Here is a 26,492-nt window from a genome sequence, read left to right on the forward strand (position 1 = left end):
CCATTTCCCTTCCAAAAACAAACAAATAACAAAAATGAAACAGCAGGCCTCCCAGGTAAATCAACCAAACATGGTATAACAAATTGCAGAAAGACTAGCACAATCAGTCATATCAAGGCAGAATAAGGCAACAATAGTAGGAGGGAAAGGGTCCCAACCACAGACAAAAGAGTAAGAGATACCCCCACTCCCACTGTTAGGAGTCCCACATGAACATCAAGCTACACAACCATAATGTATATGCAGAGGACCTATCTCAGACCCATACAGGGTCCATGATTGTTGCTTCTGTCTCTGTGAGCCCCTAGGGGACCTGGTTAGTTGAATTTGTGAGCCATGTTCTCCTGCTGTACTACTGTACTCTACCTCTCTGGCTCCTACAATCCTTCCTCCCCTCTTCTGCTGGGTTCCCTTGGTCTTCCTAGAATTTGTCTATAGGTATCTTCATCTGATCCCATCAGTTGGCTGGATGATGCCTTTCTGATGATTATTGTTCTAGACATAGATCTATGAGTATAGCAGAATATCATTTCAAATGGCAGCCTGCAGAATGGGAAAAGATTTTCACCAATTCCACATCTGACAGAATGCTAATATCCAAAATATATAAAGAATTCAAGAAACTAGACATTAACAAACCAAATAATTCAATTAAAAATGGGGTACAGATCTAAACAGAGAATTTTCAACAGTGAAATCTTGTGGGAGCCTATTTTCAGGTTCCTCCTGGCTTTACCCAGCAGGTACACATAGAGAGGATGATTAGGACCACAGGCCTGAGTGCAGGTGTCTGAGATCGTCTGCACTTGGATGTGCTGGAGGGAGGTCTTTTGCTCCACCCCTTGGCGTCTCCATAAATACCCTGGGGCAGAGACAGTCAGGGCTTGTTGGAATAGGTTCTAGGCCCTTTGGAGGCTATCCTTTATTTTCTATCTGTTTATTTCCACAATCTAAATCCTTCTATCTAATATTTCCTGCTGCTTGCACTCAAGAAAATCTGGGGAGCTGTGGGGTTGGTGGGTAAACACCCCGCAGAATCTCAAATGGCCAAGAAACTCTTAAAGAAATGTTCATCATCCTTAGCTATCAGGGAAATGCAAATGAAAATGACTCTGAGATTCCCTCTTACACATGTCAGAATGGCCAAGATCAATAACACAAATGACATCTCATGCTGGAGAGGATATGAAGCAAGAGGAACTCTTCGTCATTTCTTGTGCAGCCACTATGGAAATCACTGTGGAAACCAATATGGTGGTTCCTCAGAAAACTGAGATTCTATATACCTCAATACCTAGCTATACTACTCTTGGGCATATGTATAATCTATGGACCCTCCATCCTACCACAAGGACATTTGCTCAACTGTGTTCATAGCAGCTTCATTTATAATAGCCAGAAATGCAAATAATCTAGATGACCCTCAACTAAAGAATGGATTAAGTGTGGTATCTTTACACAATAAAGTATTAATCAGCTGTTAAACAAAATGACATAAATGAAATTGGCAGGCAAATGGATGAAACTAGAAAAAATCATGAGTGAGTTAACTCAGGTCCAGAAAGACAAACATGGTATGTACTCGTTTATATGTGGACATTAGATATTAAGTAAAGGATAATAATTCACAATCCCCAGACCCAGAGAGGATAAGCAACAAGGAGGGCTCAAGAGAGGATGCATGGATCTGTCGCGTCCACCTCGACCAGCAAGGAAGACGCGATGCCAGGCTCTTCTCCAAGCAGTTTATTCAGGAACCTTGAGACAATCTTCTAACCCCGGGGAAAGCCATCTTCTTCTTCTTCTTCTTCTTCTTCTTCTTCTTCTTCTTCTTCTTCTTCTTCTTCTTCTTCTTCTTCTTCTTCTTTCTCTCTCTCTCTCTCTCTCTCTCTCTCTCTCTCTCTCTCTCTCTCTCTCTCACTCTCACTCTCATCTCCTCTGATCTCACATCTCCTCCGATCTTCCTCTAGGGGAAAGCCAGCCCATGCCCTTTATAGCCCCTGAGCAATCAACACCATAGTGCCACGTGGATAATGCCGACAGGGTCAGACATACGCAAGCAAGCCAGATTAGGTCCAGGTGTGCGGAAACAAGTCAGATCCTAGCCTTAGCCAAATAAGGAGCACCTGCCATCGGGAAGGCAGAAGCCAGACGCTGGTGCCATCCTTGAGGCATGGCCGTGCACGGCTCTTTACAGTTCCCCCTTTATTGTTTTAAGCAGCAGGCAAGAGCAGAGGTCTAATCTCTGCCAAAAAACAACTTGGACATTGTACTGGTGTTAGTCCAGGTGTCATCCACCCAGAGAACACTTGACCCGTCCGATACCCTTTTTTGCAGAGGTGGGAATTAGGGTATCAACCCACATGCAATTAGACTTGCTCTTCTTGGGTTTTGCAATATAGCTAGACCCAAGTGCAGTGCACTAGCCTCGCATCCTGCACAATCAAGTTTTTAATGCGGCCAGCCAGGCCTGGGGAGACTGTCCAGCCTCTATGGCTGTAAAGGCTTGGATAATCATGACTGCATTGCGCTGCTGAGAAACCCTTAAATGAACAATGCACCACAGGCACATCAGGGAGACAAGTACCAGTAGGCCTACCAGGGCACCTAATCCCACCCACTCCTTTAAAAAGGTGATAGGCCAGGTGCACACAGGTGGAGTTGATTGCAATGATCTCATTGCGCAGGATCTGGGTTCTGCTCCTGCAGCAAGTCAACTCAAAAATAAAGCAATACACTAGAATGTGATGTTATGGGTAAAGGGTATGGCCAGGCTTTAATAAGAGCCCAGAGTAGTCGATCCTCAGCTGCTCCCGCTGGCACGCTTGTCAGAATCAGGGCTATCAGGATCAGGCACATCAGCTTCCGGGGTTTGAGGGGTCTGTCGCACCAATTGTTCAGGTACCCAGATAGGGTCTATCCGGTCCTGTGGAAAAACACAAACAGAACCTCCCGCCCATGTCAGCATGGGATCAGGGCCATGCCAGCTACCCGTGAGGATATCTTTCCACTTCACCATGCCCTTCATAGAGCTGTATGGATTATGATGCCTATCTGCTGATAAACTTACCAAGGCATCCAAATTAAGGGAATGGAAAAGAAACAATCCTTTATATTCACGGCAATAATATGCCAGGAGGCTGGCAGAGCCGATAGAAGCAGCAACCCTCGCTGCACTGGACCCATGACCTGCATCTGATTATTAATAGCCCTAACGTCATGTAACAATCAACCCTTTCCAGATTTTTTTTTCTAATGACAAATATAGGTGTATTCCAAGGGGACACAGAGGGTTGTATATGTCCAGCCTCAAGCTGTTCTTTTACTAGCTCTTCTGCCGCTGATAACTTTTCAGAGGAAAGTGGCCACTGAGATACCCATACCGGGTCCTGTTTTCCAGGAAATGGGAATTCCTTCCTCAGTGGCCCCTATGAAAAACCCAATCCCTGCCTAGGTGGTCTACTCTGTGCCTGAATTGGATCTTTTCTGCCTTGGAGAAAGTTCCCCAAACCAAACCTAGGATGACATCCCATCTTCATCATAATTTCCTGAGACTCCTTAGAATATTCGTTACTCAATTTGAATCCCATACTCCACTAATTGTACTCCCATCTGCGGAGTCAGTAATTTTAAACCGCACCATTTTCGCTGTTAGCTCAGGTTTTTCTGTGTTGCATTGATTTTCCATAGATCTCAGCTGCAGATGCCTTGTTGTGCTGGTTCTGGCGTCCACCATTCTTAGCTTAGCGGCTTCTGCTTTTGAAAACCGCTCAGACTGCCTGCTTTGCAGTCTGCTAGGATACTAACCTTCTGTGTCTCAGGTTCTTTCACCACATACATTAAGCTTAGATTCACAATCAACATTTACACCTTTTCACAAACTCACATATAACATGTGCTTAGGCCTAAACTCACACTCAACATTTACACATTTTTACAAACTCATATATAACATATTAACATCTACTTATTTATACTCTTTAATGAAACTATAGAAGTTACCTTCTCCTTGAGGGCAGCTACGTTTGAGATGGCCCATTTTTCCACACCGAAAACATGCCCCAGTGTTCCCTCCTTTCTTGTTACTAAGTTGTATAACTGCAGCCGCAAGGCCTGCGTTAGTTAGAGGTCCCCCTAATTCTCTGCACACTTTTATCCATACTTCTAGACCTTTGTTCTTATAAGGGGTGATCGCAGCCTTGCATTCTTTGGTACACTGCTCATAAACTAGCTGCTTTATAAACGGCATCGCGGTATCTGGGTCCCCAAAGATTCTGCCTGCAGCCTCGACCATACGGGCCACAAAATCTAAAAAAGGTTCCATAGTTCCCTGAAGGATCTTAGTAAGGTTACTGCTCACTTCCCCTTTATTAGGTAGGGACTTCCATGCCCTTGTTGCTAGTTGATTTATCTGGTCATGGTATCTCTGTTGAGTCTGGGCATTGAGAAACACTGGGCAAGCTAGCTGCATTTCAGTTCTAACCTTTCTCCAAACCTCCAGGTTACTCTTCTTCCTGCCCGCTTTTGTCGCGGTTCCACTTAACCTTCCTGTCCGCTTTGGTCACGGCTCCACTTAATTTTCCCTGTCTGTTTTGGTCATGGCTCTACTTAATTTTCCCTGTCCGTTTTGGTCATGGCTCTACTTAATTTTCCCTGTCCGTTTTGGTCACAGCTCTACGTGTCCCGCTTTTATCGCGGATCCCCGCCTTACCTGGGGACTTACCAGTGCACTGCCCTGACTGCGAAGAGTTCTGAGCCTTAAAAGGGTTCCCCATACAGGCCACCACTTTTCGCGTCCACCTCGACCAGCAAGGAAGACGCGACGCCAGGCTCTTCTCCAAGCAGTTTATTCAGGAACCTTGAGACAATCTTCTAACCCTGGGGAAAGCCATCTTCTTCTTCTCTCTCACTCTCACTCTCACTCTCACTCTCACTCTCACTCTCACTCACTCTCACTCACTCTCTCTCTCTCTCTCTCTCTCTCTCACTCTCACTCTCACTCTGATCTCCTCTGATCTCACATCTCCTCTGATCTTCCTCTAGAGGAAAGCCAGCCCACGCCCTTTATAGCCCCATAGTGCCACGTGGATAATGCCGACAGGGTCAGACATACGCAAGCAAGCCAGATTAGGTCCAGGTGTGCGGAAGCAAGCCAAATCCTAGCCTTAGCCAAATAAGGAGCACCTGCCATCGGGAAGGCAGAAGCCAGATGCTGGTGCCATCCTTGAGGCATGGCCGTGCACGCACGGCTCTCTACATGGATCTCCCTGGAAAGGGGAAATAGATTTTGTAGGTGGACTGAGGGGTAGGTGAGAATGGGAATAGGTCAACTATGAAGGTGGAAGACGAGATTAAAGGGAGAGACAATTGGAAATTGGGGGCATTTGGGGAGCAATGTAAAAACCTAGTGCACTGGAAACTCTCTAGAATCTATGAGTGACCCTAGCAAAATCTTCTGGTAATAGAGGGTACAGAGCCTGGACTTGCTATCTTGTAAAACCAAGCAAGGTTCCCTGCAGGGAGACTGGGACATCAGTATAGCCACAAAACCTTCAACCTATATTTTTCCTGCTTGTAAGATGTGCAGGGGCAATGGTGGCACAGAACTTGTGGGAATGGTCAACCAATGACTGGACCAACTTTAGGTCCATGCCAAGAGAGGGAGCCCATGCCTGACATTGCCTGGATAGCCAAGAACAAGACGATGGTCAGCCCAGAGACCCAAGAATAGAACCAAACCTGACTGTCAGCAAAGAAAAAGGAGAAAAAAAAGATGAAAAAGTCAAAACACTTTTGAGTACTCATACACATGAAGGTTTTTGTTGTTATTTTGTTTACTTTGTGTTTTTTGCATGCTTTGCCTTTCTAAATTTTTAAAATATTTTTCATACAACATATTTTGATCATGTTCTTTCCTCACACAACTCCTCCCAGATCACTCATGCACCCTAACCACCCAACTTCAAGCTTTTTCACTCTCAAAACAAAACAAAAAACCCTCATTTTTGTCCTTTGAAATTTTGTTATAAGTGATAGATACCCTGACATTAAACTTGTGGTTTAATGATTATACATCTAATATATTTATAAATTTAATACTCTTTTTCTAGTGAAAATATTTCAAAGAAACTTTTATTTAGGTATGCACATGCATAATAATAATAAAAAACCTACACAGGTTTTTCACAAATGCATACAATAGAAAGAAAATGTCAATGAGATAATTGTTTTACAAGGTCCTCCTGTTATAATCCAGTGTAGTATCTTCTTTATGCATATAAATTGAAGCACAGAAAAATTATGTGATACGATTACTCCCCATAATCTTTTCAGTGATACAGATGACAGAACTCCATTGTAGAATTATTTGAGTTGAATACAGGATTAGTAGTTGAACAATCTAAATAAAAAAGCAGGAGATGGGAATACTTCCTGAACTACTAACAGGCTACTAACTTAAGTCTCTCCCTCAAGCTTTCTTTCTGGGTTTCAGAGATTTTTATTTATAAAATTGGAACATTAATTTAGATATTTCTTGAACTTCCTCTCCCTGTGAAGAATATTCCTAGACACTTTAAGCCTAAAGTAGAATCACATGTACTTTAGAGGAATATAGACTTTATCATATTCCAACATTAAGTTTAGGTTAAAAACAAAGTTTGAAAAATTATACAATGGGGCAGTGATACCCTCTTCAATAACATGTGTTTGAAAAACTGGATATCAAAGCAGAAATGGGAAATTGAGCTGTTCACCAAATGATCTGAAAACTTAAAACATATAGTGTGAAACCACACAACTTCCAGAAGAAAGCATAGGGAAAAATCTGATTGACATTTGCCTTGGTAGCGATTTTTTGAAAATGACAACAGAAGCACATGAAACAAAAGCAAAATGGACCAGTGTGACTACATCATACTGAAAAGCTTCTGATGAGCAAGAAAAATAGTCAAACCAGAAAGAGGACAACTGACAAAGTGGAAGAAAACATTTTCAGACTATAGTATCCAAGAAACAGTTAATATCCAAAAGTGTGCAGAAGTTTTAAAGCTCAATAACACCAAAACCACCATCATCATCAACAAAAATATACACTAGTTGATACATATATGAAAGTCAAAATCAGGATTACAAGTAAACATTGTATTTTCCTTTAAATTACACTACTCATGATAGCCAAAACATGCAAGTTATATTTCTAGAAAGAGATGAATGAGCACATAAAGAAAATGTTCTGTATCAATAGTATATACACCGGAATTTCATTTCTCAACTTAGAAATGGTTTTGTTACTTATTATTAATTGTGACATATGAGTAAATATCAAGGTTGTTATTCTAAAGAAAATAAGCTAGACACAGGAAAAATATTATATGGTACGTGTTACATGATGCATATAAAACTTACAATTATAGAAGCAGAGTAAAGTTGCATATAGGGTCGACAGTGCAAGAGACAGGGACCCATTAGTCAAAAGGCACAAAATTGTTTGGATAATCAATAATTTCTATATAAAATTTTGTTGGAGGAGTATATTTTTTATTTTTTAAATTGAAAATATTTTTCATATAACATATTCTGATCACAATTTCTCCTCACTCATCTCCTCCCAGATCCTTCCCATCTCCTCAATAATTCAACCCCATGCCTGCTTTCTATCTCTTTAGAAAACAGTTAAATAAAAAAATCAAACAAAAAATAAAAATTAAAAAACAAAGAAATGCACAAGAAACACATACACACAGAGAGACACATAAATGCAAAACAGACCAAAAAAATCCATTAAAACACAAAATCAGAAAACATACACGCAAAAGGGCAGTAAAATAAAAAAATGCTCAGATAAAGCACTTTGAGACAAAAAATAAAACTTCCCAAAATTCCATTGAGTTTATGTTGTGTTGGCCATCTACTGCTGGGCATGCAGCCTGCCCTTAAGAATGGTTTGTATACTCAGTGAGACCTCATTGGCGAAAACTATTTTTTCGCCCCCACCTTTTTCAGGGTTCCTATGAGGAGGAGAGAGGAATAAGGGACTTGTAGATAGAATGATAGGCCTAGCCAAAAAAAAAGAAACACAGAAACACAGGACAGCTTCAGGAGGACCTGGATCAATATCCACCTCCACCGGCCCAGAATTTTATTCAAAAGGGCTTTTTATAACAATGCCAAGGGGCAAGGCAAAAGATCTCCACTATATTTCTAAATATAGCCAAGTGTAGACCCTTCCAAACGTGTGGTACCCAGGCCTGTGGTCCAATCATCCTCTTATGCAGCCCTGCTGGTAAAGCAAGCTCAGATTTCACTAGGAAACCTCTGTGGACTCCCACAGTTATCAATTGTAGATAGCTTCTGGGTTAGAGTTGGGTGTCCCTGTTCAGTGCCTCACTCAGTTCTGGGACCTTCTAACTTACATCCATGAAGGCCCTGTGCAAGCTGCCACAGTCTCTGTGAGTTCATATGTGCTTAGTTACTGTTGTGTTTAAAAGGCCTTGTTTCTTTCATATCTTCCATCCCACTGGATCTTATAATCTTTTTGTCTCCTCTTCCATAGAGTTTCTGAACCCTGAGGGGAGGGACTTGATGGAGACTTCCCATTTAGATCCAAGTGTTCCAAGATCAGGATAGTAGCTCTTATGGTGACTAATCTTATCATACCCTTTGCCCAAGATAGTAGATGGTAGGAATCTTAATAAGGTAGATCTATGACACATTTTTTATAATGGTATCAACATATGTGTTTTTTACATACAAACACATCAAGTTGTATGTGCTATATAAGTATGACTATTTATAAGTGAGTCATTCTTTAGGCAAACATTTAAGGAATTAAATAGCAAATTAAATACTTCAATAAATGTTTGTAATTACAGAAGATAAGGGTATAGAGTATTGTAAGTACCACATATTATCACTTAGGCAGCAATTAGAGTGACTAGTCTTTCTTTTGTCTGCTGTCCCTGAGACTTGGGGATAGGGTGTGTTATGTAGATGTCCCATTTATAATTGAGCATTCCACAGAAACTTATTCTCAACACTTTGACAAAATGTAAGTCTCTATATTCAGTGTTACCACTATATAAAAAAGATTTTTTTAATAAGAAAAGAGAGTCACACTAATCTATGGGTATAATGTATTTAGAAACACTTTGATAATATATCCACTTAGCAAAATAATAGTAGATTTTCCCCTAAAATCTGTGGTCTTTCTTACCAATGCTTCTTAGCTAGATTTACATCAGCAGACAGGAGATTCTTCTTGTGGGGTGTGTCATAAATTAATTCAGAAATCATTTTTTACCCTCATAGCAGTCATGCCACTTTGGTGTTTGTGGCCATATTCTTGCCAGGCTGGTCGATGTTATACCCTCCAGGGTTCACAACTGTGATTGACTGTTGATTACTGTTTTCCTCAGCAGGCTGCATTGCAAATTCTGGCACTATGTAAGCTTTCTAAAAGGGATGAATCTTCTAGATCAGAAAGACCTTGATTTATCTTCCTGCGTCTCAAATATGCAGTGCCTTCAGCAATAAGATCTCACCATCAAATTCTGTTGGGCAACCAAGAGCAATGATATCAACCACTAATTTTAGGGGATCTCTAAGGCTTCTAGACTAGCATATTGATGGGAGATATCACATTCCTGGAACTGGGCTTGTTACTAGAAGAGACAAAAAGATTGTATGAGCCAGAAGTCTAGGAGTCCTGGAGCAAAACAATGTTTTCTTGATATGTCAGTCACAGAGTTGTCTTCCTTTTCCTCTAGCTTTTATAATAATCCTGCATTCTCTTCTACTATGTTTTTGAGCATCAGTTACATATGTTGTACTGTAGATGTATTCATTGAGTCTGGGCACTGGGTCTGAGATGAGTTGTTCTCTGAATATTGACCAGTTGTGCTTTTCTGTAAATGTCTGTATCTTCTGCATACAAAGGCATACTTGATCAAGGATTAGAGCTACAATTATCTATGGGTATAAGGATAAGTATTTAAAATGCACTTACAAATTATGATTTTTTGTAAAGTGGTAGAAGGATCTCCTTTAATACCCAAGATCTCACTTGCCCTGGATATTTTGGTAGGTTCTAGTACCAAGTATGATTTCCCTTACTTCGTGCAGGCTTTAAGCCCAATTAGATAGGTGTTGTTTATTGCTCAGGTATGACAACCAATATCATGCTTTTTAGAAATGTCTTGCCAAGGAGGTCATTGTTGTGGTTCATAGGCCTCACAACTTGGTAGAACTCCCTTGGCAGCAGTATAGTTAGTGTCTTTATTATCAAAGTTAATACTGAAAATGCAATAAGAGAGTCAAAGACATTCCCTGCTCCCACTGTTAGGAGTCTCACAAGAAGACCAAGATATGCAACTGTCACATATATTCAGAGGGCCTAGGTTAATCCCATTCAGGCTCCCTGGTTGTTGGTTCAGTCTCTGTGAGCCCCCATGAGACGAGGTTAGTTGATTCTGTGGGTTTACTTATGACATCCTTGACCCCTTTGGCTTTTACAATCCGTCCTCTCACTCTTCAGCAGGATGCCCTGAGCTTGGCCCAGTGTTTTGCTGTGAGTCCCTGCATCTGTTTCTAGCAGTTACTGGTCTCTCTGATGACAACTGGGCTAGGGCCCAATGTATGAGTATAACGGAATATCATTAGGTATCATTACCTTGACATTTTTTTCTCTAGTCGTGTTTGTTTCTATCCTAGGTCTCTAGGCCATCCAGTCTTTGGGTCCTGGTGCTCCAGGCATTGTCATGGGTTGGCTTGCTCTCAAGCATGGTTATGAGGCTGGAACAGTCATTGGTTGGCCACTCCCACAATCTATGCACCACCATTATCCCAGAGCATCCCATAGGCAAAATAGACTGTCGGTTGAAGCTTACGTAGCTGAGTTGGTGTCCCATCCACTGGAAGTCTTGCCTAGTCACAGGAGATGGCCACTTTAGGTTATGTATCTCCTATTGCTTGGAGTCTTAGCTGGGGTCCTCCTTGTAGATTCCTGGGAGTTTCCCTTGCACCAGGTTTCCACCTTACCCTGAAATCCCCTTCCCTTTCCAGTAGTCTCTTTTAGTACTTGAGAGGCCTGGCATTTTCTGAACAGTAATAGAGGAGAAGAAGATTGGGAGGGGAAGAAGGGTGTCTGGGGGGTACTGGGAGGAGAGGAGAAAGGGGAAATTGCAGTAGAAAGAAAGAGAGAGAGAGAGAGAGAGAGAGAGAGAGAGAGAGAGAGAGAATGGAAAGAAGGAAGGAAGAAAGAAAAAAGAAAGAGACAAGGAAAGAAAAGAAAGAAAATTCTAGAATTTGGAAGTAGCTAGAATTCCAACATTTTATGAAGAGTGGGTTTGTAACTGCCACAAACCCAAGACCTTCTGCTTTACTAGTTGGTAGATGATCTCCAGGGAAACAAAGGGTCATGCCATTTTTTCTTGACAATCTAATCACTGGTAGACATCAGCTATCACCTAGAATACTTGCACATAAATTTTGACTCATCAAAATACAAGCATAGTGAAAGACGATGTTAATTTCCAGTAAAGCTAAGTATGAATTTTAATATGGATATCCCATACTAGGTAAAATGACATTAGACATGGGGATTAAGGAATGGTATTTCTAAGTGATAATTGCAATAGTTAATTTTTCTGCTTAGAAACATTTATACTAGTGAAACTGATGTATTTTACATAATTTTTCATGTATACTTATTGCAGGGTAAAAACTGTATAATCACATTCTTTCTTTGTTAGTCTAATGAAATAAATATTTTGGATATTGGGAGTATTTAAGATAAAATAGTTATATAAAGGAGAAAAAAGCTAATCCTTAAGGAGGAAGCTTTCAGGAGAGATGCAGCTCAAATTCTGTAAGTCTTGAGTCCAAAATGCATAATATTTCCAACAACGAGAACTTATCTTCAACATCTTGGATCAACCACGGGCAACATCAATAGTCTATATTGTTTTAGGGTCTCTTGGATTCCCCTAACAGCTTGAAAGGGACTTTCTCATGCTTAGCATGTATGTGTAGATACATGTATGTGTAATTTTACCTCAATAAAAATGATTCCTTATGAATTTTTCAAACATTCTTAGTATTTATTTTTCTCTCTTTTTCATTCTCCTTAATCGTTCCTTGCCCTGCTAAAGCCCCACCTCCCACTTTTCCCATTTCCTCCTTCATATTGTTTGTAGCCTGCCATTTCCTTCTCTAGTGCTGTCCCTTCTATAGTACCTTTTCACAGTCCTGGTGTCTGAGATTCCTGTATGTTACATACTCACATATGAATATTTGTAGCTATGAACCACAGATGAGAGAGAACATGCAGCAGCATTTGTCTTTATGAGACTCTGTTACCCCACTCAATATTGTATCTTCTAGTTCCATTCATTTATGAAGGAAACTCTCAATTGAGTAAAGAGGAAACCCACAGAATGAAAGAGAATTCTCTATGGCTGTCCATCTGACAGAGGGTTAATATACAGAATATATAAACTAAAAAAAAGTCATGAAAACAAATGATCCAATCAAAAAGTGAGCCATTGATCTGAACAGAGAGTTCATAAGGGAAAATATAAAAATGGCTAAGAAATATCTCAGAATTCTCAGTAAGTTAGATGTAGAACTATGATTAAGTTATACAACTTTTTGGTATGTGTCCCAATGACTCAACAATCTACTCCATGGATACTTGCTCAGCCATGTTCAGTGCTGCTCTGTTCATAATCGCTAGGAAATAGAAACAACCTAAATGTTCTTCATCAGATGATTGAATAAGGATAATGCGATACATATACACACTGGAATGCTATTTATCTATAAAATCATATATATACAATATATGTATAATTATGTATGTTATATATAACATATATGCATATATTCACATATATCATAACTTTATGTAAATATAATTAGACATGTTATATCATTATGTATATAATTTTCCACACTGATTTTTCAGAGTGGCTGCACCAATTTGAATTCCCATCAAGTGCAAATGAGAGCTCCCCTCCCCTCATGTGAATTCTAGCATTTGTTGTCAGGTGTTTTCTTCATATTAGCTATTTTAACTGGGGTAAGATGAACTCTCAAAGTTGCTTGATTTTGTATTCTCCTAATTACTCAAGATGTGAACATATTCTGAGACATTTCTTAGCCATTTTTATATTTTCTTTTGTGAACTCTCTATTCAGATCAACAGTCCACTTATTATATTTAATTTTACATATACATATATGAAACCTCATAAAAGAGCTGATCTGAGAATCCATTACTAAAACAACAAAGTTTATTTGTCAAAGAATTATGTCTGTGTATTTAACTGTAATTATAGCACTTTCACTTTTAAAATTATCTTTCTTTCATTACAATAACCATTTTCTAATTATCTGATATATGCTGAAATTCTTATACCCAAGTCAAATTTGTTATTCTCAAATTAACTTTATTATTACTTCATCTGCATTCCATCCCCAAGACTATATGCTAAGGCATTCTCTTTTCTTAAATGTACTCCTATTATAAACAACTTGTTGAAAAAATTTTGACAGTTGAAGTAAAAAGTAATGTACTAAGACATTTTCAAATAACTGATAACATTTTACTTCTTTGTTATTTTGACTGTGGTTCTACTTGAAGAAACATATTCTCCAACTTTTCTAGAGACTCAATAAGATTTTATGATTTATGAGTATAAAGCAATTTTAATATACATCATAATCTAATTTATAGCATAGGAGATATAGGTTATATCTGTAAACTTTGAGTCAAATGAAAGGACTATAAATTGGGAACTAGCAATGTATGACTGAATATGGCAAGAGGAAATTATCTTTTCATGATTTTCATTAATTCACTTTCGAGCTGATTTAGAAATTTAATACCTGTAAATTTCACTAACAAATGTGGTCCTTTGCCACCTATCTTTATGTATATAACTGAGGTATAAAAGTTCACTATTTTCTTATTGTTAAGAGAAGAAATTGAACATTATATCTTCTCAAGTTCCTTCTAGCACTATTATAAAATGATTGTTCAGCAGTTTGATATTTGATATTACATTTTGAGTTTGCTCACCGATGTTCCCTTGCAGAGTATACCGATGGTATTTGCTTAGACAAATGCATAAATATTGGGACTTTTAATTGTGTTTATTAAAGATATGTGAGTAGTCTTGTTCACAAATATTCTTAATTTCATTTTTACACACACACACACACACACACACACACACACACACACACACACACACACATTTTAAGTCCTCGGTTACTTTCCCTTCTTGTTTTTAGTACTTCTTTACTTAAAATCAATAAAGTGAACAATTGCAATGTTTGGCCTTTTTACTTATTTGTTTTTCTGTGTTTTTTTTAATTTAATTTTTTAATTTTTTTTTTTGCAATACAATTCAGTTCTACATATCAGCCACGGATTCCATTGTTCTCCCCCCCTCCTGCCCCCCTCACCTTCCCCCCAGCCCACCCCCCCATTCCTACCTCCTCCAGGGCAAAGCCTTCCCCGTGGACTGAGATCAACCTGGTAGACTCAGTCCAGGTAGGTCCAGTCCCCTCCTCCCAGGCCGAGCCAAGCGATCCTGCATAGGCCCCAGGTTTCAAACAGCCAACTCATGCAATGAGCACAGGACCCGGTCCCACTGCCTGGATGCCTCCCAAACAGATCAAGCCAATCAACTGTCTCACCCATTCAGAGGGCCTGATCCAGTTGGTGACCCCTCAGCCATTGGTTCATAGTTCATGTGTTTCCATTCGTTTAGCTATTTGTCCCTGTGCTTTATCCAACATTGGTCTCAACAATTCTCGCTCATATAAACCCTCTTCATTCTTGCTAATTGGACTCCCAGAGATTCCCCCGGGGCCTAGCCATGGATCTCTGCATCCCGATACCTCAGTCGTTGGATGGAGTTTCTAGCACGACAATTAGGGTGTTTGGCCATCCCATCACCAGAGTAGGTCAGTTCGGGCTGTATCTCGACCATTGCCAGCAGTCTGTTGTGGGGGTATCTTTGTGGATTTCTGTGGGCCTCTCTAGCACTTTGCTTCTTTCTATTCTCATGTGGTCTTCATTTACCATGGTCTCCTATTCCTTGTTCTCCCTCTCTGTTGTTGATCCAGCTGGGATCTCCTGCTCTCCCAAGCTCTCTTTCCCTCGACCCTCGCCCTTCATTACTCCCACTCATGTCCAGGCTGTTCATGTAGATCTCATTCCATTTCTCTGTCATTGGGCGATCCCGTCTTTCTTGGGGTCCTGTTTTCCAGGTAGCCTCCCTGGTGTTGTGAGTAGCAGTCCAGTCATCCTTGTTCCACATCTAGTATCCTCCTATGAGTGAGTACATACCATGTTTGTCTTTCTGAGTCTGGGTTACCTCACTCAGGATGATTTTTTCTAGATCCATCCATTTGTCTGCAAACCTCATGATGTCATTGTTTTTCTCTGCTGAGTAGTATTCCATTGTGTATATGTACCACATTTTGTTTATCCATTCTTCAGTTGAAGGGCATCTAGGTTGTTTCCATGTTCTGGCTATTACAAACAATGCTGATATGAACATAGCTGAACAAGTGCTCTTGTGGTATGGTTGAGCATTCCTTGTTTTTCTAATTGTGGATCAGACTCATATTCTAATCTCTTTAAAATATATTTTCATGCTATTTGTAATAAGAAGTTATTATGAGTTGAAAATATATTTTTCAAATATTCATTATTTCAATGCTTACATGTGATTTACTTTTCTGCTTGTACCATGCAGCATATTCTTGTTAAATAACTATGCACACATTTTACTATCATTAAGAAATGAGTCCCATTTTTAAATTGATGGTTCTGCTTTAGGTATAACAGCTGCAGCGATGGCTGAGGCAATGAAGCTCCAGAAGATGAAACTTATGGCAATGAATACTCTGCAGGGAAATGGAAGCCAAAATGGGGCTGAGTCAGAGCCAGATGACCTTAATTCTAACACAGGTGAGTGCCTTGAGCAGTTACCAAAAGGCTGCACTTACTGTTTTATTATAGGATGGACGAGAGGAGGAAAAAAGAGCCAAGAATATTATCTGTGCTTTGATTATAAATAGTTAGTTTGGAAAGCCTTTAGCTTTTTTGTAACATGTACACTCAAACTAGAAAATTATTGCAGGTTATAACCCCAGATTCCCATTTCATAAACACTTAGAAATTTCTGTTTTTGTTTGTGACACAAGGTTTCCCTACAAAGCCCAGGTTGACCTTAAATCCACACCATTATTTTTCCTCATCCATCATGCCTGCCATCTTTCTACTGTTTTTCTGTGATGCAACTTAGTTCTAATTCTTATATTAGCTATTGTACTCCCTGTTATAAATGCAGTGTCCTATTCCCAATTCAAGCCATACTTCTTACTCCATCATTCTCAAAATGAAAGGCACAGCCCATGTTCCAGGTCCGTTGGGCCAGTCTTTTCAATTGTAAAACCACCTGTTTAGCTGAATGATGGTTCTGGTAAACTCAAAGCATTATTGACAATGCCTAAGTTGAAAAGCAGTACAACAAGGAGCTAGCAAAGGAGGAAAGACAGAAGAGAGAAAGAGAAAGATGCTTGTATGTCTTTTCACTGCATACTATTTGCTTTTATTCCTTTATCCTGTGATAACTGTATCTTGACCTTTGTCATATGAAAGTGTTCTGACATTTTGGAAGGATGTGATTGTAACTATTAGCACATGTAGATAAACTGGCAAATAAATGACTAAGATTTAATTTTAGAGAAAAATAACAATTGAGGTGATCAATGATGGTTTCAGGAAATACAGCTCCAAAGCTAACTCTACAATTAAACTCAAAATAATGCAGCAAGTAGATGAGTAGATTTATCTCTTTACTTCTAGGTTTCCAGATGTAAAAAGAATGCTATGACTTCATTTTGGAGGGAAACCTGAATTAAGTTAGAAAAGTATTTAATTAAAGTAGTATGTAAAATGACTCTGACGTCCCTCATCTAAACTTGCAATGTTCCTGGTGAATTATAGACTTAGAACTTCTTTCAGAAAGTGGTATTTTCTTTCTATATAGCATTTAAAATTTGTATTTTATTAATTGATAATATCTGGAACTCTGGATCTTATAATTCTTACCAAAATCCAGTGAGAAGGTTGTTCTAACATTTGTAGTCTTCAAATAAAGAAACAGAGGTATAGAGTAGTTTGCTTTGCCCAAATTGTAAAGCTAGTGAATTTCAGCCTTAACATTTGATCTTATATCTAACTCCATCCAAGGAGTTGATCTTTTCAGGATTCTGTATAACAGTCATTGACACTGTATTATAAAAAGACATTGTCTTTACCTAATCATTAGACTAAAACATATTAAAATGAGAAAACAAGGAGAGAACTATCCGCTTCTGTGTCCAAGGGCCTATCAGCTCAAGCTGAAAATCAGCCTTAAAGTATCTGAAATGTGACTAGTTTAAGAAAAATAATCTTTTGAAATTTAATGTTATGAAGGATAATTTGAAATAATAAATTTATTATGTACTTACTCAGCACCCTACATCATATTATTTCAGGATACTAATTTTAAAGCAAGACTTTCTATGAAACACCTTTCTTCTTTATAACAAAAGATCACAAAATATTTTGGAGCTTACCAGTGTCTCAATTTCCAGTACTCCTAATTAATAACTTTCCTTAATAGATATAATCTTCTATGTCTCAATGTGTACATTGCTGTGATAAGAAAAATTTTCCTCTGTATTTGATGTTATATGGGGTACTATGAAACAGAAAAATAGTCTCTTTTATTCACCACATAACATTTAAACTTCGTTTTGATGTAGTAAAGCATGCTCTGCACCCTGTGTAGTAAAGGAGAGCCAACTTGAATCCAGAGTATGCTATTAGTCTATTGAAGTTTCTGCGTTTTTTCAAAGCCTGCGTAACTAAAATGCTTAATAAACTACAAAATAATAAATTATAATTTTAAAAGTTTGCATTAAAATGTAAATTTATTTTAAGGATTTTATGTGACATAGTTTCTTATTTTGAGAGACCAATATATCTTTGATTTCTTTAGTTTTCCTATCTCAAGATTTGAATGAGATCAATGACTGAGCCGGATTTCTCAACTTTAGTTTATTTTAATGCCTTCCAGGAAGAAAAGGAAGTGCATGGTCTTGACAAAGGAGATCAGAGTCAGCAAAATTTATGACCTAATTACTAGTTATGGGCATGGTCTTCCTGAATGTTCATAGTTTAAACAGAAATGGGAAGTTGACTATATAACCCAAAGGAAAGTTTGGTCTTAGAGAATAATTAAGCTTTTATTTACATGATAGGTACTGGATACTATCAGACAAACAAAATATACTCAATTCAATAATAAATTCAGTTGTGTGTGTTATGAGTTATCAGTGAGGAATACACACTGAATTTTCATTTACATGGTGACATAAATATGAGAATTAAGTAATAAGCTAATAGTCATTTGATATTTTGATACATGGAATTTTAATGATTTGAGGCACCTAGCAAATAACAGGCATTTGATAAACAATAAGTGTCACTAGGTATGCTCATTATTTAATTCAGTCCTTGAGGTTACAGTGTTTGTTATATTGAATTAACATTGATGATGCATGATATTTTAACAATGAGTGGGCAATATTTTGTTCTCTAAAAGCAGAAAGTAAGAATCCCTGAATTTTATTGTGATCTAAGAAAGGAGGTATAAAAAAGACAAATCAGTATACATGTTACTCTAATCTGAAGTAGATGGCAGTAAGAAAACAGGAGAAATAAAGTACTATGAAAATATAGAAACAAGAAGAAATGTGTCTTGATTAGGAGAGTCATACAAAGATTCCAATGAGGATGCAATATGTAAATTGGTATTTCAAATATGTTAGAGTGAATGTACTATCTTCATGAATAGTTGTTTACAAATTACTGGTTCCCAGAGCCTTCAGATCATATTCATATGTTGGGTGAGAGCTGTATGTAAGGATGGAGAAAATACCATATTTGTTCAATGCAAAATTATTTTCATGTTTGTTTTTTAAGGATGTCATATAATGTGTTTTGAACACATTCACCTCCCCCACCCAACTCTTTCCTTTTCTAGTCCCCTTTTCCTACCCACCTAGATTTGTCTTATTTTATTTTGACTCATTAAGACATATTCTTGGATGTTTCTTTTTCCATTGAATTGTGGTCCACTTATCAGGGACCAACTCTCCCTTTCCCATGAGCTATCAGTTGCCAATGGCTTTGATGCTAGGGGTGAGATTATATGCTAAATTTCCCCCTCAATGCTGTGATTTGATCTGTCTTCAGCTTGTAAAGGTTTTGTGCATGCTATTGCACTGTATGTTCATTTGTGCAGATGTCCTGCTGTGTCTCGATGTTTCCTTTTTGTCATCTACTGACTCTGTCTGTCACTTTTTTTTTTCCTGTGTTCTCCACTGATCCCTAAACCTTGTAAGGGGTGGTGAGGTATACATATTACTTTAGGGGTGAGGTTTCTGTGATATCTTAATCTATCAATTTATCCAACTTTGGGTCTCTGTGTTAATCACTTTCTTAGTTGCTTTTCTATTGTGATAAGAAAACACCACGTCCAACACTACTGATAAATGAACCATTTAATTGTGTGTTTTGTTTCAGGGGGTTATAGTCTATGATAGCTGAGCACAGACATGACAGCAGGGAACAGCTGAGAACTCACATCTTGATCCACAAATAGCAGGTCAAGTGAGCACAATGGCAATTGAGTGAATCTTTTAATCTAAAAACAGGCCCCCAGTGACAGACCTCCTTCTACAATGTCGTCATACCTCCTAATCCTTCTCAAACAGTTCCACCAAGTGGGGATCAAGTATTCTAATGTATGATTCTATGGGGGTCATACCTGTTCCAACAACTGCACTTGCTATCTATTGCAAATTTAAGCTTCTTGTTTTGAGTTAAGATGCATTGGTCTATAAGTATTATGATAAATCACTGGAGTCAGTCGGAATATTATGTTCATTTATCAGAATAATAGTAGTACGTTTTTTTCCTCCAGCCTATGACTTGCCCAGCCTTAAGTTCTTGGCCTGATAATGGTGTCAAGTATAGGTTTTCTCTTGTTAAGTGATAATTAAATCCAATGACTTTGTCATTGGTTACTCTCATGATGTAAATGCTACTATTGCACTGATTGTGTCTTGCCAAACCAGTCATTATTATAACTCATAGGGTTCACAACTGGGTATAATTAATGATTATTTTTCTTCTTCTTCAATAGTTGTATAGTGTATTCCAACATTATAAAAAAACCAAGTAGGAAAGAAGCATCTTGGTTTGAACCATCCTGTTTTCATATTTTCTTATTGTCTAGTATTCATTGCTGCTCTGTGATAAGATAATTCAATTAACTCTGTATGTATATGTTTATATGTATCTCTATCTCTATCTATATATTTGGAAGCCTTTAAAGTCATAAGTTCCCATATGTCTTTTTTGAAAGGTCTTTAGTGTTATTTATTCCCCCCATATTCCCTGTTTTATCTTCCTCTATATTCTCCATCCTCAACTTAACTCTACTTGCCCTGAATTATTATTATATTATTATATATTATATAATATATTATATATTATATAATATATAATATAATATTATATATATAATATATTATATTATTCCCCTGAAATCCTTCATACAAGTGCATTGTATTTATGCTCCCTTGAAAGTTCCTACATATTACTTGAAACTTTTTCTTTAATGAAAATAGCCATTTTTCATACAATATCCCCCAACTTCTCCAAGATCCTCCTACCTCCCCTCCCATCCAAATCCACACACTTTCTATCTCTTTTTAGAAAACAGGTATCTAAAGAATAATATTAAAATAAGATAAAATAAAATGAAACAGAAAACATCTATAGAAAAGGCATGAGAAACACATATAGAAGCAGAGACACACATGTTTGTACAAATAGGAAGCCTATAGAAACACAAAACTAGTTGCCATAATGTATACTCAAAAGACCTGTAATGGTTAAAATAAGCCATGACAAAACATTATGAAACAAACAACTTCTAAAGCTGCCATTAAGTTTGTTTTGTGTTGGTTATCTACTGCTGGACTTGGGATCTGTCCTTATGAATGGTTTGTATACCTGGTGAGGTTCCTTTGGAGAGAACTAAATATTACATTTGTGAGTAGTTATCAGTTAGGTATAGCTTCCAGTTTATGGATGGGGCTTTCTTCTGCTACTTCTAGAACTGGGACTTCATCTAGTACTGAGCCATGCAGGCCCTGTGCATGCTGCCACGGTCCCTGTGAGTTCATATGTGTGTCTGTCCTTCTGTGTGTAGAGGACATTTTTTGAGTGTCCTCCTTCTTGGCTGGCTCTTACAGTCTTCTGCATCCTTTTCTACAGGGATCTCTGATGAGAAAGATTTTATGGAGACATTTCCTGTAGGGTTTAACTGTTTCAAGATCTCTCAGTCTCTACATTGGCTATGGGTTTCTGTATTTATTCCAATCTCCTGAAGGAGGAAGCTGAGCAAGATACTGATGGCAGCTGAGCAAGATACTGATCTATAAACATAGCAGAATGTTGTTGCTATGTTCCCTTAGCAGAACAGTAGCATTTGCTTTCCCCCTAGGTCCTTGTTCTATCTAGTCTCAGGTTGTTTGGCCACCTAAGCATTGTCAGGGATGAGTTCCATCTCATGGAATGATCCTGAAGTCCAATCAAATATTGGTTGATTATTCCCACAAGCTTTGTGCCACTATTGCACTAGCACATCTTGCATACTGAGGTAGATCGAACAGTTTGTAGCTTAGTTGGTGTTCACCCTTTTCCTTTGGAAACATGCAGTGTACATTCCAGTATCATGAACACCACTCTGTAGGGGTAAAGGCCCTTGGTAGAAACTGGATTGACATTTCTGTGTTCAATGAGTTCTGTAGGTGCTGTCTTCAGAAATAGGGCTTTATTGTCAGTTTGTTGAGAGCAGTCAACAGCCTAGGCAACAGAAAGGGTTATTTAGGGGTTCCCATGGGGCCTGTTGGCAAACACTAGATTAGATGTACTTCATTCCTTGTACCGGAAGTTTTGTTTTGTGATGAGAGATGTCCAGTTGGTGCTATATCTCTCCCATTGTTCAGTGATTTTATTTAGATCACCTTAATATAAGTATATATTTTATAAAGCTTCTAGTGTGTAGGGTTTCCATATGACTCTTCAAATATTCCTTAGTTTTTGCTGTCCTTTCCTGTATTCCCTCCTTCAGTCTCCTCTTTCCACCCCTCCTTATTTGATCTTCCTGTTCCATGTCCCCTCTGCACCCCATCCATTCATAATTATTTATTCTATTTCTTCTTCCCAAGGTGATCAAACCTTTCCCACTAGTCCCTTACCTAAACTGTGTTTTACAGATTGTAGCTTGCTTATATCTAAGAGTTTTCCACATATAAGCAAATACAAACCATTGCTGTAGACTATTATTTTAAGGTGTACTACTTTTGCTTGTGTTGCATTTGTTTAACTCTGTGACGCTGTGTTACTGTGCCTATCTAAAATACCTGATGGTCTAATTAGGAGCTGAACGGCCAATAGCAAGGCAGGATAAAGGACTGGCAGGGCTGCCAGGCAGAGAGAATAAATAGAAGGAGAAATCTAGGAGGAAGAAGAAGTAGCCAGAGAAGGAGAAGGGCATCAGGGGCCAGCTACCCAGCTACACAGCCAGCCACGAAGTAGGAGTGAAAGTAAGAGATATAGAAATAAGAAAAGGAAATAGCTCAGAGGCAAAAGGTAGATAGGACAATTTAAAGTTAAGAAAAACTGGCAAGAAATAAACCAAGCTAAGGCTAGACATTTATAATTAAGAATAAACCTCCATGTGCGATTTATTTGAGAGTTGTGTGGTAGACCTCCCCCCCCCAAAAAAAGAGCAAAATGATCCAACAACAAACCATATTTGTCCTTTTGGGTTGGGGTTACCTAACTCAGGATGACTTTTTTCTAGCTCCATTCACTTTCCTGTAAATTTCATTTTTTTAAAAGAGCTGAGTAATATCCCATTGCATAAATTGCTATATTTTCATTATACATTAATCTGTTGACATACATCAATGCTGATTCCTGGTTCCAACTATTGTGAATAGAGCAGCAACGCATATGGTTGAGTAAATGTCTCTATGGTAGTATGAAATATCCCTTTGGTATATGCCAGAGTGTTATATCTGGATCTTGAAGAAGATGTATTCTCAGCTTCCTGAAGAACCACCACATTAATTTCCATAGTGATATATGGCTTTGCACTCCCACTAGCAATAGATGAGTCCTTTCCCCACGTCCTAGTCAGTGTGAGTTGTCACTTGTCTTATTGATTTTAGCCATTCTGGCAGGGGAAAGATGAAATCTCAAAGTTTTGATTTGCATTTCCCTGATGACAAAGGGTATTGAACACTTATTTGGGTGCTTCTGAACTGTGTTTTCTTTTTGAGATTTCTCTGTTTAGATCTGCACTCCCTTTTTAAATTGAGTTCTTTGTTTTCTTGATATCCAGTTTTTTGAGTTCTTTTTATATTTTAAATATTAGTCCTTTATCTGATGTGTAGTTGGTAAAAAACTTTTCCCATTCTGTAACCTGTTACTTTGCCCAAATGATGGTTTCCTTTGCCTTATAGAAACTCCTCAGTTCCATGAAGTTCAACTTATTAATTATTGATGTTAGTGCCTATGTTAATGGTGTTCTGCTCAGCAAGACTTTCCTGTGCCAATGAGTTCAAGGCTATTCCACTGCTTGCCGTGATCCAGACTGACCAACATCCTTTGTTGCTACTTTTTACTTTGTAACCCCCCACAATTCATTGACCCTTGTCATTTAATTGTGGAACTTCTGGATTATATTTAAGTGTAATAACTTTTTATCAAAATATGGTTTGAAATATAATCTTGTCTACATTTAAACACACAATAGTATATGGAAAATTAATATTTCCTAGAGAGAATGAGGTCACCCATTCTGAATTTGGTTAACTATTCTGAATTTTTCTCTTCACACAAACAACCTAGGCATAATCAGAGTCCATGCTCCATGACCTTAAGAAATTTCTAAATCTTTTGACTCATCAAAAAACATAAAGAACACTGATATAAAAATACAGACAGCCTGTATTTAGTTGAGAGGTTTGAATGACTGTGGGAAAAAGAATATTGACATATATTCTTATTTCGTTTCAGTTAACACTTTTGGATAACTCTGTAAAACTAAAGACAAGAGGTGGAATTAAAATTAATAAAATTAGGATTTAAAAGGAAAAGCAACTATAAATGCTCGAAGATTCTTAAGGCATGAATAGCATTTTCTCTTATGAAAACAGGTAGGTAGTTTCTCTGATTCATGGTACTTAATAGATTCTGTAATAGCAGCACCATGACTCTGCATCAAGATTTCAGCATAAGTAACAATCTGTGTTTCATTGGATCTGAATGAGAAATTCTATCTTTTATTGTTTTAGGAAATTAGTCTGTGTATTATTGCTCCTGGAGCTTTGCAATTAATCATTGGTTGTAGCTATGGAGAGTTTGTGGGAAATAGATGCCTGAGTGATTTTAATTGTAGGTACCAGATAGGAAATGTAGTTATACAGCAGTGGGTCTTTTTTAATGACTATAGCGAAATCTTTGATATATTTCTACATACTAGTAAAAATACAATGGTTATTTTCACGTCTGTTGCTTTTTGAGGGAAGATCTGTGCACCATGATTTCTTCTGGAGAATCTAAGATGATGAGCATATAAATCTTTATCCTCCAAGTTCCTGCTTATTCTGATTTTTGTACTGGTTTAGCTTCTGGAGCAGATGGTGATGGCTTTGGTGCTGAGAAAATATAGGTTTCAGCAGAAAAGTTGAAGCATGTAGAACTGCAGTGTTCAATTAGAAAATCCCATGATTGTTCAAATATTAACTTGCATTGTTCAATTAGAAAATCCCATGATTGTGTTCTTTTCGCTTTCAAAACATTTCATTAGATATGGAAAAGAGGTTTCTAGAGATTCAGATGAAGCCTGATTTTTTGTAGTTGATCATGATTCCAAATAACTATTTCTGGAAGGGTTTTCTCTTGAAATTGTCATCATTTCCTCTTCTATATACGTTTCTTTTAAGTTGATAACATATTAAAAGCAATGTAAGCTGGCATCTCTTGCTACTGGAGAGAGTTATTGTATTTCTTCTTTATTTTACTTTAATGTTTTTAATTTTTGAGAATTTTTTTCTCTCTTTCCATCTCCCATCTCGTTTTTCTCCTAAGTCTTCTGCATTCTCCTCAATTTCATGACTGCTTTTCTTTAAGTATTGTTGCACTTACACACCCGACTGGGTCCATTTAGTGTTTTGCCCATGTACAACCCTGAGTTTGTGTGTGTGTGTGTGTGTGTGTGTGTGTGTGTGTGTGTCTGTCTGTCTGTCTGTCTGTGTGCTTAAGCCTGGCCACTTGATTGGCTAAATTATGAGGAATCATGTTCCTGGAGAAACTGATTTTACCTCTTTTAGTAGAGGTTGATTGTCTATAGTTCTCTGTATAGGAGTGTTTGGGTCTTGTGAAATTTCCTCCGTCCACAATCACATCTAAACTAATATTATGAATTGCTTTTTGGCAACCATATTGTTAATATTTTAAATGTATAGCACTCACGTCATATTTAGAAGACATTTTCAACATGTAGGCATCCTCGTCTAGTTCTATTTTTCTGAGCTCTATTCCTTGAAGTTTCTTAACTATTAGGTGTAGGAGACATGGTTATGTTATAGATGATTCAATTGGTTATATATCAATTGGGGGCAAGTTGTTCTCTTCATTTAACTAGTGATGGATCTCTATAGTATTTTCAGTCTTTTGCAAAAAGAATCCTTTTTGATGAGGGGTAAGAGCTACATTTATCTTCTTTGTAACTGTACTCTAGGACTACTCAGTTAGAGGGAATTCATGCCTGGTACTGTTACCTACCTAGGGCTAGTGCAATGTTGGATATAGAGAATGTTGTACTACTCACACATCCCTATACCAGAATAATATTATGCCTATTCTTAACACATCAATAGGGTATTGGGAGCTTCTTTTCTGTGAAGTACTGTTAAGGTTTGTTTTATAAAAGTTAATTCTTTTTTTCTTTTTATTTATTCTCTCACACAATACATCCAAACTGTATCTTCCCCTTCCTTCACTCCTCCCAGTTGCCCCCCCAAAACTCCCCTCTCTTCCAAATCCAATGCTCCTCTGTTTCCCTTCAGAAAAGACCAGGCTTTGTTTTTTAACATCAGTGATCATTTCTCAGTTCTCTTGTTTTTACTTAGTAGTTGAATACTATCCTGAATTTGATGTTTTGGTAGTCCATACTATTTATTTCTTACAAGATATTATGTTTAGTGCTGCCACCAGATTCTGAACTCATTTTCACAAGTGTTACGTTTATATTGCCTGATTCAAATGTGTCTCTG

At 37.9% G+C, this 26,492-nt stretch overlaps 1 protein-coding gene across 1 annotated transcript in view; it reads left to right on the forward strand.

The window, feature by feature from the left end:
• Dach2 (dachshund family transcription factor 2) overlaps positions 1–26,492 on the forward strand; it is a 511,265-nt gene that overhangs the window by 310,385 nt on the left and 174,388 nt on the right. Inside the window, exon 4 of the mRNA XM_052735012.1 lies at positions 15,853–15,984. Within this exon, the coding sequence (XP_052590972.1) occupies positions 15,853–15,984 (132 nt within the window). The remainder of the gene's footprint in view (positions 1–15,852; positions 15,985–26,492) is intronic.

This window comes from Peromyscus californicus, unplaced genomic scaffold (assembly GCF_007827085.1).
Source record: "Peromyscus californicus insignis strain IS unplaced genomic scaffold, ASM782708v3 Scaffold_10__1_contigs__length_136768540, whole genome shotgun sequence".
NCBI lineage: Eukaryota > Metazoa > Chordata > Mammalia > Rodentia > Cricetidae > Peromyscus > Peromyscus californicus.